Raw genomic sequence first — 13861 nt, forward strand, 5'->3', positions numbered from 1 at the left:
TCCCTTATCAAGACATCGACACCTAAAACTACAGCTTGCAATACACGAAGAGCATTGGACGATGATGTGCAAAATGTACCGACCAATCAGTAACATGCATTCAACAGCCAATCAGCACCTCACAATAATCAGCCAATCAGCACCCCACAATAATCAGCCAATGGGTGGCGAGGAGTTGTTTTAAAAGCTGTATTCATTCGTTCCAGTTACTTCCTCCTGTCGATGGGCGGAACATGCTGCCTGAAACGTTGAAGCCTACTTACTTTTTGCTTTGGAGTCATTTTTTTTTTAAAGTATAAAGAATGGAAAAAGTTCATTTACGAGCTCATTCGTGATGAAAACCCAAAACCTTTTGACTTATTATTGTTGTTCCACCATGGAAACTTTTAGACAGTGCTTGTTCAAGCATATTTTATGAGACATTTCTTTAAATTTTCAGATTTCATGCACGATGACATCATGCATGAAATCACTCCAAGCTCCTAATATGAAAATTATAGCACCTACAAACTGCTGCATACATCACACCACCATCTTCGTAAGGCTTTTTTGTTTGTATTTTTGTGATGAGCATCCCTAAATTATCTTCAAAAGGGGTGTTTAAATTTACCCAAACACCCAGTTTTCATTCATGCACCACCTTGGAGTTCCCTTTGTATGCATGAAAAGTTTGGTGCCGCTAGGTTTGATGGTTTTGGAGTAGACACACTGACCGACTGACAGACACACACCGACATATATGATTACAGATTTAGTGTTTCGTTATACAATGTGCTTTTATTTACTTATTTGTGTGCATTTGCTTTGTGTCTGTCTGCCTTTCGTCTCGAGATTCTCCATATTCGTCATCCTGTACCTTCTTTAAACAAAACATTTATTCCATAAGAACACTTGTCGTGTGGTGACCTGCCATTGCAAACCTCGTGTGCAAGAAACTGTTTCAGCTCGGCTTTGGTAAATGCCTGGAGCAGGTAAAACTCCCTGGGGAAGGAAATTGGCATTTCCAACCGGGGCGCGTGAGGGACCATTCTGCTCGGATACTTCGTGGTATGTGGCCTATCCTTAGGAAATGATTAATTCCAGGAACAGCATTTCGGCGTTAGGACTGTCGATGCAACAATACCCTTTTGGTGTGTCTTGGCTGATAGAAAGTATATCATTTGAGGAACTTCTTCACTGCGCCGCCGATCCAGCTTAAGGTAATGCAAGAGCTTGCATATCAATATATGGCATATCTGAAAGAAGACCTCACGGTGTCTTTCGTGAAATGTAGACTTATCACTAACACTCTGAACAAATTACGAATTCTTACCTGGACTTTCTTGCCAACCAGTAGCAACTCTGCAGCATGGCAAGTATGGCAAAAGCCCGTCAACACGAGTAGAGGGAGGCCTAACCATTCTACAGTGGATATTTTGCTGCTTTTCTTTCTCAACATTGGATGGAAGCCCTGAACCTCAAAGCAAGCGGTCAGAACTGTGCCTCTGGAAATATTTCATGCAGGCGTTGATAAGTTTGACACCCTGCACTTCTCGCTTAGCTTTCTGCCTCTGTAATACAAAGGCCATCCTTTTCCTGGCTTGTTGACTTCCTCCACTCCCACAGTCAGTGCATTGCTCTTAACCAAATCCTCTCATCTCCCTCTCCAGTAGAGGCTGGAGTGCCTCAAGCAGCGACTTCCTAATGAATGAAGACCTCTCCAATGCTCTGGAAAACCCCGTTTTCCTCTTTGTATATGACTTCGTCTGTGCCGTATGATACCACATCCCACAGACATGCGAGGAACAGCTGCTTCCTTCTCTGCTGACCTGTAAAGGATCACACGCTGGTATGGCAGTCCTGGAATATCTCAAATTCTCACGCTGTCTCTGCGGAAGGACAATCTAACAAGCTGACCTACCTAATTCCATGATCGATCACTTGAAGAGGTAAAAATTCTCAAAATTTGGGCTTCACCCCAAGCAATCAGTTCTCCCTGGCAAACCATATATTAAAGATGGATTTTCAAATGCAGCTGACAAATGAGAATCCTCTTTAGCAGCAAGCTTTCCTTGGTAAATCCAAGATTCTCACAGCTTAAACGGCCTTTGTATGCAGCTTAGTTTAATAATACTGGCCATTATGCAGTGGCTCTCCTGCATCACTTGTTTCTGGTGATTGAATATATGAAAAGCATTTAACATCACTGGCATTTCCCACAAACGAGTGGAAGCAAAAATCCTACTGCTTTCTCATTGCAGACAGGTTGGATTCCCATTTTTATACTGATGGTCGAATCATCCTTTCGATCCTTCCCAGTCCGTCCAGGATGCACGTATTCTTTGAGTCACCCCCTCATTGTGAAACTCCCAAAATCCAGGTTGGCTGCTCACCTCCACTCCTTTGTTGCTTGTTCTTCCTGCTTGTGGAATCATCCTCCAGAATCAGTTCAATCCGACTCTTCCCTCCAGGGTTTAAAGTCGGCAGTGCACCGTCACCTCGGGTCATCCTCCATCCCTACCCATGATTAACAATTCAAAACTCACCGCTCTTATGTGCAGATCACCATTTTTTTCCTGCCCTCTTCCTGTTCTTTCCTTCCCTTGTTTACTGAGTTTACCTATTGTGCCACTGCCCCAATATCAGTGCGTTGGCTACCCTCCCTCACCGTGCCCTTCCACGAACCTACATTTTGGACACCAAAAAGAAAGACACCGACCTAAATCAAGTCAAGATTGTGCTCATTGTCAAGTTCTAATCACAGCTGCCCTTGTTCACAACCTTGGTTTTAACTGTTGGTCAAAATAACAAAAAAACTACCCCTGAAATTGTGATTCCTAAATTGTGAAACATCTGTCCCCGGATGGTTCCATTGATAATCTGACCGGACCTGACAATTCCGTACCTCTGGCTTGTTTTGGTGGTTTGCTTGTGGAAGAAACGAGAATTTGTGGCAAAAGTAGCCAAAGAGCTTTCCTTTTTTGATGAACGACAGTCCATATAGGGGAATTGGTCTGTCGGCGTTCCCGTCTGAAACGATGGATCAGGATGCAGGGAACTCGAGCTCAAATCATCGATGCTACATGTGCCTGGACTTTGTCTTTTAATGTCCTTGTACTTCATGCCAAAGTATATGATGTCTACCTGCATATGATGATATCTATATGATGCCAATGTCTTTGCCCTGTATATTATTTGTGTAAAAATGACTCCAGGATCAGTGTAAAAGATCTAAGGAGTAGTTTGAACATAAAGTGTATAAAAAATATAAATAATTACATCTCCTCGGTGGGTATCCCGTGGCCCATACCTTCGGTTGAGCTGTTCCATTTGCTGCACCGCATGGATTGAGCTGGAGCGCTGAAGCACCTGGGGGGATGCGGCAGCTGCCGGCCTCTGCCACGTCGTCATGCGATTGATATGATCCACATAAAATATCCGTCCGTGGCTGTCGATTCTTGCCTCCCAATCTACAGGAGGAAAATATCACCACAAAATCAACACCAACGTAGCAAATATTTGACCCTATTCTCACAAAATTAGCAAGTTAATTCACTTTACACTTGACAAACTAAAGTACTAATTTGTATTTAAAATACACTGAAGAGACGAGACCAAGGGGCTTTGAAAACAAAACTTCAAAGTGAGAATTCTAAGAATATACTTGAGTAATCCAGTGGAGTGCCTCATCTGGCAATAACACAATGCAGTCACAAATTCGATCTGGGTGGAACTTGAATCCTGGATGGAACTCACACCCAATAAAATGAGAAGTTGTTTCTCAAGGTCAGGTCAAGTCAAAATGGAAGCATACACCGGTGCAGCGCGTCGCTGCGTCCACTTTCCGCCGGTACTCCAGGGGCCTCCGTCTGGCCATCCCCCAGGGGCCACCGTCGGGCCATCCCCAGGCAGATGCCTGGCCCATCCCCATCTCCTGAGATTCCGATAAAACTACTGCAACCATGAGGCACGTGGTCGGCCCATTGGCCTCTTACCAGCAAGACGCTCCCTTGCTGAGAATCTTGTGAGCAAGATCAGCATCAGGAAAATGAGACATGTCCATACAGCCGCAGCTGGCACTCACGGACTATACAGGTAACAAATCTCATCTGAGTCTCTCTCAGCAACCGCTCGTTGGACATAAAGTATGACCAGCGATTGCCAAGGATTCTGCAGAGATCTGGCACCAAAATAATTAAGTCTCTGTCTCAGATTCATGGTTAGATTCCAAGACTCGTATCCATAGAGCAAGACAGGAAGGACCAACGACTTAAAGACTCAGACTTTCATGTTTCTGCTTTCAATCCCCATGATCCAGTGAATCCATGACTCCACAGGACATACCCAAATGTTTATTGACCTCTGGCTTACAAAATGTGGAGATGAATATCACTGCAAAAGTAAGTGAATCTCTCCATGACCTCAATATGCTAACCACAAACAGGTACAGACAAGACAGCAGCATCCAAGATGTCATTGAAAGCCTGGATCTTAGTTTTGATGCAGGAAACCCGTAATCCCAGCGGCTCCGACTGCTCATTCAGTGCCTGGAGGGCCCACTCAAGGGTATCCAGAGACTCCACAAAGATGGCCGCATTATCTGCGATATCAAGGTCAGAGAAATTTGACATTCCCAAATGATGCACCGCAGCTTGATCTCTCTGCCATCCTCCCTAGAATCTAGTCCATACAAGCACTGAAAAGCATGGGGTCCAGTACACACCTGGGTTCAGTACACCAACACACCCCTGACGAACTCCAGTAACAACTGGAAATAAGTCTGTGATGGAACCACCACACCTCTCAGCACTCTCAGTACCAGAGTATAGTTCAGAAATCAGATTGATAGGTTTTGGTGGCACCCCACAAAGACCAAGAATCCTACAGAGGGCATCCCATTTCACTGAATCAAATGTTGCGGATATCAACATCGGCTGTGATCAGCCCCTGCTGAAACTCTCGTGTGCGTTTGGTGCGAACACGAAGAGAAAGGATATGGTCAATCGTTGACAAGGTAAACAGCAGGTGGATAAGCCTGGTGCAGCCACTCAAAGTAACTGGCCCAGTCAGCCTTGACTTCGGACTCCTCTGTCAAGAGCTCACCACCCTCTGCTCTAACTGCAGTCCACCGGGGGATGGGCTCGGAGGAACGCAATGCACAAATTACTCTGCAAGCAAGACGAGAATCACGACCCACAGGTGATGCTCTACCCCCTCACAGATTCCTCGCACATCGGCCTCTTGTCCGCCCTTAGCGCACGTACAGTTTTACGCTTCAGGTCCCTGAACAGCTCAGCTCTGCCATTCAGCCTGACCTTTGAATGGTCAATGGTATCCAGTGTCCCTTGAGAGACAAAGTTCTTCTTCACCTGATGGTGGGTTCCAAGATATCCACCGGCAACATCAAAGATGGTGGTCTTGAAGGCACTCCACAACTCTTCAGGATTACCCGAAACACCCAGACCCCTCCCCCCCCACCAATCCCCACTCAGCATGTTCGCAAACTCCTCAGCTACCCTCTCATCCTTGAGTTTGCCAACATCCAGCCCAGGCTGGAATGGTACCATTCTCCTGGATTTAAGGTGCAACTTAAGAGTTGCTACAACAAGCCGGCCGTCAGTATTGAGGAACTGAGCACTCTGGTAGACCCTGCAGTTCTGGATCATCCTCTAGCGACCATCAACGAAGAGATGGTCAATCTCCTTTGCCACATCACCAGTGTTGGAATCCCAAGTCCAGCGATGAGCCTGTGGGCGCTTAAACCATGAACCGGCCACCCTTCGTCCATGACTTCTTGCACAGTCAAGGAACTTAGTGCTATTCTGGTTCACATTTTGAGACCCATGGGGACCAACACCTGTCTCGTAACCATCCCCATCAGTGCCAGTCGATGCAATGAAATCCCCCAAGACTGGAAGAGTATCCCAACTGGGGAACTGATCAAGCACAGACTCGAGTGCGGCATAGAATGCCACCTTCACAGTGAGTTCACTCACCTCAGTCAGAGCATATACACAGCGCACGGAAACGACACCCAAGGAATAACGAATCCTTAGTCTCATAACACATTCATTGACCGGTGTTGCCTCAATTATCATGGGAATCACCTTATTGGACACAGCCACAGCAACTCCTTGGGCAGGGTAACCATCAGAGCAACCAGACCAGCAGCAGGTATAACCACCTGTCATAATCTCGCCACTATCTACGAATCTCAGAGAGTGCTGCAATACTGATATTCAAATGCTGGTGCTCAGATGATGACAGAAACGGGTGATCATCCTCTCTTCGGGATAAGATAGGCCAGGCACCCAACCAAAGGGACCACCTCAAGTTAACCTGAGGAGACTGCCATCTGGAAGATGACAACTCAGCACCAACCTGACAAACACCACCACAACCCGACCCAGGAAGGTCACCCCATGCTTTTCCTCCTCTCATCAAAGAATGGGGGTCCCCAATGCGGTCATCTGGTGAGCTGCACTGTAAAAGGCAGTTGCACAGGAAGTACTTCCACAGAGTGAGTTTTCAGGGTCTTTTGCATTTTTTTCGTGCGTTTTGCAGAATAAAGTGTTGTACGGTGGCCGAAGTGCAAATCCTGCCACCAACCTCCGAGGTAAAGGTAACCCAACTGCAGGAGGATATTCGCACACACAGTTGGGCACCACATATGGAAGGCCGTAAGCTCACAAGAAGCTCCCCCGTCATTTGACAGGTTTTGTTTTTAATCCTGCTGGCTGACGATATCCTACACCCTCCTCACCAGGAAACCTGGTGGGGGAGACGGTTTAGTCGCCGACAACTTGACAATGAAACACGTTAGTACAGGTTTACATGGTACCTGGAGCAAGTCACAGATCTGATCTGGCCAGACCTTTTGTCCAATCCATTAAAGTTCCTCAAGGTGAAGAACACAAAATCGTGGTGAAACAACTGACCTTACATACAGGCGGTAACACCACATGGCAGTAATAGGTTCAAATGATGAGTAAGACATGCAAACAATGCTGCACTATTCATTCACCGACAAAGTGTACTGACGCGTGATGACTGCTCACCACTTGTCCACACACTGCAACAAGCTCATGCCATGCACACTCACTTGCAACCCACACGGACTCACTCACAAATTAACACTACCAGCTTACCTTATGTATAAACTCGTGATCACCTTATGTATAAACCACAGTACAAATCATTCGTGAAAATTGTGAATAACAACGGTCCGAGAACTGATCCCCGATGTGTTACATCATGTTGGCGCTGGAAAGGGTGCACCGCAACAGGCGTGCAATCTCCCTGGAAATCGCATGTGGAAACGATGTCGATTACTTTGAACCATGACAGACTGACCAAGCTTATTATTTCACTTTTTAACCACATAATTTGCTCACGTTGGTTGTTATCTCCATTTGCAGGTTTCAGGAGGTGGGAGGGAATTCGCCCAGAACTCAAAATCTCCACCTCATATTTTTTGCTCACCAGTGTGTTGCCCCATGTGATTCGACACGACCTCAAACACCGAAAACATTTGTATGGCGGTTCATACATTACGTGCAGAAGTAAACTCACTGGCGGGCAATGGTTCATCGATTCTCTGGTAGCGACTCATGTCCTGCCGAATTGACGGGAGCTGGCATAAAGGAGGGTGTTCTGCCCCATGTGCAGCTTGTCCAACTGCAAGAGAGAATTTCTGCATTGGATGAGGAAGTGCACACGAACAAAGGGGGGAGGGGGAGACCAATGCAATGGGTAAACACCCGCACCTTCAGATGGTCCTGCTGCACCGTTCGCTTCTTGTTGTGCAATGTCGGTGCCAAGGCTTGGGCTCTCCTCGTTGACTTGTACACTCCGACGACGTTGCCACACCATATTGCTATTACCTGCACAGTCAGGTTCCTCTCCACGTCCATCTGCCTCACCGCGCTCGATGCTGCTCACAACCTCTAAATCCCTCGTTGGCTGGCAGTGCAGCAATAACACACCTGTTACTTTTTTAACGCACTGGTTCATTCTATTAACATTTCCAGAATCTTAGCAAGAACATGAACACATAAACATCCCATTTTGAGGCCGCAAAGTACAGCGTTCACAACAGCAAGATCTCACCTCAATTCCTCCAAGCTCTGAACAAGGCTGTTCCTCTGGAAGCAATTCCCGCATGGACTCAAAGGCACAGCTTCCTTCATCCTCATCCTGTGATGAGAAAACAGTCATCTCCGAGAATCGAGTGCTGTCAAAGGAAGAGAAGCGCGTGGCACTGCTGTCCACCGATGAGAATCGGGTGGCACGGCCTGGCGTGCGCGGGATGTCATAGTCACTGTTATCCCCATCAAACTGCAAACCAGCATCATTGCCAAATGTCATTCTCTCATTGATTGGCGATGGCTCAGTTATCACTGGAAGAACTTCCTGCTCATTGCAGGATATTCTGTGAGGGTCCTGAGCTTCCATCACTAATTCGTTGCCCCACTGCACCGAAGGATTCATGTTTTGCCCTCCCTGTGTTCCAGGTCCTCTCCTCGGAATTTCCTCACAGTCCCCGACCGTGCTAAATACAGGCCAAAGCCCATTCGGAGAGTCAAATGTTGAGTTCATCTTGCCCTCAATCTGATCCTGCCGATCTATCACCCTTTGTCCAATTGACTCTGCTCCTGGAGGATTATCTGGTCTTGTCTCTTGTCCAGTGGATCTTACAACCTCCTCATTCACATTCAAACTGACAATGTCATCACAAATCCCCGAATCGTTTGCCTCATGGTGAAGATTCTGCGTCGTTTCCCTGTCAACCGATCCGATGTTCCCATTCCGATCAGTTCCATCAGGAATCTCAACTCGTGGATTATCATTGCTTACACCCATTACAAAACAAGAACTGGTCCTCTGACCACCACCACTACCACCACCACCACCACCGCTAACACTTCTTTCTTCACCAGTACCAGGCGTACGGCTACACATAGCATCTTCATTGTACAAGGTTTCTAGCCCAGTCGGGCCCACATCCACAGTATTTTCACCATCACTTGGAAATCGCGTGGAAGGCAAACTGTGCAAAAGCCGGTGAAGTGAAACGTAGTGTGTTTGGGGTATTTCCGCAAGCTCCGATTCTGCTGCTGCAGCATTCTCCAGGTCTCCGGCCACGATCAAACCTGGTGTCGTAGTTAGCCATTGACCTTCTACCAGATCCTCTTCGACCCGCGAATGAGGAGTGATCTGAAGTGTAGCTTCACCAATGGGCGACGCTTGGCTTTCCCCATCCAAGTCAATGTACAAAATGCTGTTTAACCTGTTGGTTGTTGGAAAACTGCTACTGAGACCTACGGGCACAGCAGGACTGACCGATTTAGGCATAGGCCCATTGGAATTATTAGCAGTACTTGTTGTTTGATTAGGAATCCCGTCAGTTGTTGTTCTGTCAGCTATAGCATCCAAGTAATCATTTAACGAGCCATGCCGCACCGCCGCTTCACTGATGTTGCTGTTCACAGCTCCATTACCTCCACCTTCTCTTGCTACCTCTCCATTGATCATCTGCGGCACGGTTTCTCCAGGCTGCACCTGCTCATCATCATCATCAGAAGGGCTAGTCACATCTCCATTGAACGCCGAGGCCAGTAGGTAAGCTTCCGTGGTGTCAGGGGAAACATCTAACAAATACAAACAACAAAGAAAGTTCTCGTTATCTGTATCCCATGTTTTGGTCTTTTAAAAAAAAAATTATACTGTAGCCTCACGAAGACAATTTATGATACATGAATACAAGGGTGTAAATCTGGATATAAACAAGCCCAGAATCAATCAGTACCTGCATTGATAGATGAAGTCATTTCGAAGCGAAACTGTAGTTGTCCGCTCACGTGATCTGTGGGAAGTCTTCGCGAAAGGTTGTAACTCAAAAGCTGATCTCTGAATGTCAAACAATGAAAATAAATGTGCAAATGTAGATACATTCAGCGACGTAGTACCCATCACATCATTGCCTGTTGCAACTGTTGTTTGTGTCCAAGGATAACAATCCAAGAGTGAATTACCAAAAAGGGAAATTTATGAACTTTCATCGTTATTCCAGTTAAATATCTTGCATCATATGAACTCATCTGTAACTCCTCAATGAGCCTCAACACCGATGCGAAAACGTCAATGCAATGCACAGACAAGGTCTAATAGATTTGATGATTATTATTGAATCACACACACACACACACACACACACACACACACACACACACACACACACACACACACACACACACACACACACACACACACACACACACACACACACACACACACACACACACACACACACACACCCGTGCTTAGTATCTCGGTGTTTAATGAGTTAATACTTATTTCCACACCATCGCCAACAAAGATGTCAGGAAAGAAGTGGTGGAAGATAGCCAATTAGCTTGGTAACATTCAGTGGCCAACCATGTACATTTCAATCATCTCATGGACATTGAAAATCTCTCAGACATCACCCAAATGGAGGCATACGTGGTACATTAATTAAATCATCAATATACTCAGGTATGGCCATATTTCAGTATGGCTAATGTTATGTCAATAGGGTGCTCCAAAGATATGTGATTATAGCGTTTCCCTAACATTTAATGGGAACCACAAAATTAGAAAATGCCGACATTTACGTTTTCCTCCCATGCATTTGAACTTGATGAACCTTCGGTTATCAAAGTTTACTCTCATCACGAAATGGAATACCACACCAATACCAGAGTGAAAAACAAGAATAGTTGCTAATTCCAGCAAAGGAATAGCAGTCTGTGTTGGCGGCAAAAGAGGATAAAAACACGAGAATATAATGGTTTAAGTCATCTACCATAAAAGATCACAAAGCGATGAAGTTTTGGGCCTCGCCCTTCGTCGGGGCTGGGAAGGATCCAAAACTTCAGCGCTTTGTGATATTTTACGACAGACGACTCAAACTATTGAATTCCCGTGTTTTGTCAATAAGAAGTCCCAAATGCAGACGTTTCACGAATCTCACGAACCGGAAGCTGGACTCACCCAATGGCGTTCCGTTCCAGGAGGCGCTGCACCGGGATGGAAAGCTTTCCCAGGAAGCGGCGGATTATTGGGCGACTTTTGGCAAATTTGTCTTTCACTTCTATATCCAGCATGTCTGTCGGAAGTGCCAGGAAGCTGCGCATCTGCAAAAGTACCGAATGCATTAATTATGTGACCAAGTTCTTAAGCCAAGGCAATCAGCGAGCTCGGGAGGATGTGTACTATGGGAAAACAATAAAGTTACAGGAGTAGCCGAAGCAAACGGTGACGGTGCTTTTTATTTGGAAACTCCGAGTGTGGTTCCACGAGGCCATATGTTTGTTTTTTATTTTCTTTGCAAGATCAAGGCTCATGGAAGAGCAACGTGATGGAGGATATGAACTGACACTGGGATGGCGAGGGCCATAGTTGGACACAATAAGCAATTGAGGAAGGAGAGAGGAGGGGCACAAACACAGCAAGTTGCAAGTGTGCAGTTTGGGTTAACAAGGGTTAATGGGGGAAATAAAGACTGCACATATGGGGGGAGGGTGACATTGTTAATATTGGGGATTTTCTTTGTGCTAACACCCACCTGTCACTGTGTCCTCCATTTATTTTAATGTTACATTTCTCTCATTCATTGTTTGAGATGCTGCAGTGGATGGCGAAAGGAGAACGGGTAGTCAGATAACAATAGCGCAATGGTATTTTAGGCCTCGCCAGGTATTATATTTTAGTTTAAAGCAAAGCAGCATTGAACATGCAAGTATGCATACCGGAACTTGAACAGACATTCGTTAAATTACCTATTCAAGGCAATGAGTCTTTCCAGAACATGTGATGCAGGTAAAAAACAAAGAGTGCAACAAGTAAAGAAAAACTTTCCAACCAGTGGGTAAAACACTGTGACTATCGGACACGCTCATATGAAAACGATGTTCAACCTATCGGCCCCCACACACAATTTCATTGTGCTATGAGCTACTAATCATCAGCAACGAGACGAGCAGTGAAAATAAAATTGAGACTGGATACATTTGGCGAAGGCTGGATACATATCAAGTTAACGCAAGTTTGTCGAAAAGTAATCTTGGTATTATCGTACCAATGTGGACAAGATGACTGGTTTTACTTCCCCTCCAACAAACAGCATAGTCCACGATTCGTCATCTTGAATGTCAAGCCTTATTGATGAATTAATTGATGTTGAATTGATTGTCATCTTGAATTGATGGTTTATGGTATGATCTCGTTTCCTTACAAATTGAACCAATCGTAGATAAAAAATACGGAGAGTGACTACAGAGGGAATCTTCAGCTCAGCTCTTCTATGAGCTTCAAACTTTTCAGTAAGAACAGAGTATCAGGTCAGGTCAGGTATGGGAGCATGTGCCAGAACAGCACGTCGCTGCGTCCACTTTCCGCCGGTACTCCAGGGGCCTCCGTCTGGCCATCCCCCAGGCAGATGCCAGGCCCATCCCCATCTCCTTGAGATGATGGTCAACCTGTTGCAACCATGAGGCACGTGGTCGACCCACTGGCCTCCTCCACTCATGAGACTCCCTCGCTGAGAGAATCTGGTGAGCAGGATCAGAGTCAGGAAAACGAGCTACATGTCCATACAGCCGCAGCTGACGCTCACGGACTATGCAGGTAACAAATCTCATCCGAGTCTCTCTCAGCAACCGCTCGTTGGACACAAAATCCGACCAGCGATAGCCAAGGATTCTCCGAAGAGACCTGGTACCAAAGGAATTAAGTCTCCGTCTCAGATCCTTGGTCAGAGTCCAAGTCTCGCACCCATAGAGCAAGACTGGAAGTACCAAGGACCTGAAGACTCGGACTTTCGTCCTCCCGCACAGGTACCGGCAGCGCCACACCCCATGATCCAGCGAATCCATGACTCCCCAGGCCCGACCCAGACGTCTATTGACCTCTGACTCGCAGCCAGCAGAGACATGAATATCACTGCCAAGGTAAGTGAATCTCTCCACGACCTCAACATCCTCACCACAAACAGACACAGACAGGACAGCAGCATCCAAGATGTCACTGAAAGCCTGGATCTTAGTTTTGACCCAAGAAACCCGTAATCCCAACGGCTCCGACTCCTCATTCAGCACCTCGAGGGCCCCCAAGAGGATGTCTAAAGTCTCCGCAAAGATGACTGCATCATCTGCAAAGTCAAGGTCCGAGATCTTGACATTCCCAAATGACGCACCGCAGCTTGATCTCTCCGACATCCTCCCTAAAATCCAGTCCATACAAGTGCTGAAAAGTGTGGGGGCAAGTACACATCCCTGACGAACTCCAGTAACAACTGGAAATAAGTCAGAGATGGTACCACCACACTTCACAGCACTCTCAGTACCAGAGTAGATTTCAGACATCAGATCGATCAGTTTTGGTGGCACCCCACGAAGACCAAGAATCCTCCAGAGGACATCCCGATTCACTGAATCGAACGCTTTACAGAGATCAACATAGGCTGCAAGCAGCCCCTGCCGAAACTCTCGTCTGCGTTCGGTGAGGACACGAAGTGCAAGGATACGGTCAATCGTTGACCTCTTTGGTGTAAAGCCTGACTGCTCTGGACCCTGGTGCTCAAGCAGATGGTGGCGAACCCTATCGAGAATTATCCGAGCAAAGACCTTGCCCGGCACTGAGAGCAGCGTCACCCCTCGGTAGTTGTTGCAGTCTTGGCGATCACCCTTCCCTTTCCAGAGAGGGACAACAAGGCCCCTCTTCCAGTCAGTTGGGATGATGCCTGTGTTCCAGGCAGAGCACAAAACTGCATGCAACGACACGAGTGCAACATTTCCACCAGCCTTGAGAAGTTCGGCATGGATGCCACAGATCCCTGGAG

The 13861-nt window shown here is 46.5% G+C and overlaps 1 protein-coding gene across 11 annotated transcripts in view; it reads right to left on the bottom strand.

Moving 5' to 3' along the window:
- Positions 1-13861, bottom strand: part of LOC147031175 (E3 ubiquitin-protein ligase HECW2-like) — a 207798-nt gene that overhangs the window by 133273 nt on the left and 60664 nt on the right. For all 11 annotated transcript variants that reach the window (XR_015056708.1, XM_085875988.1, XM_085875995.1 and 8 more), the window contains 6 exons: positions 11014-11156; positions 9788-9888; positions 8089-9629; positions 7746-7941; positions 7552-7656; positions 3290-3449 (listed from right to left, as the gene is read on the bottom strand). Coding sequence is in view for 10 of the 11 variants with exons in the window: in XM_085875988.1 (XP_085732114.1) it covers positions 3290-3449; positions 7552-7656; positions 7746-7941; positions 8089-9629; positions 9788-9888; positions 11014-11156 (2246 nt within the window). In the remaining variant the exon portion in view is untranslated. The remainder of the gene's footprint in view (positions 1-3289; positions 3450-7551; positions 7657-7745; positions 7942-8088; positions 9630-9787; positions 9889-11013; positions 11157-13861) is intronic.

Source organism: Eptatretus burgeri, chromosome 3 (assembly GCF_056783735.1).
Source record: "Eptatretus burgeri isolate ZD-2024b chromosome 3, Ebu_testis_v1, whole genome shotgun sequence".
In the NCBI taxonomy this organism is placed as follows: domain Eukaryota; kingdom Metazoa; phylum Chordata; class Myxini; order Myxiniformes; family Myxinidae; genus Eptatretus; species Eptatretus burgeri.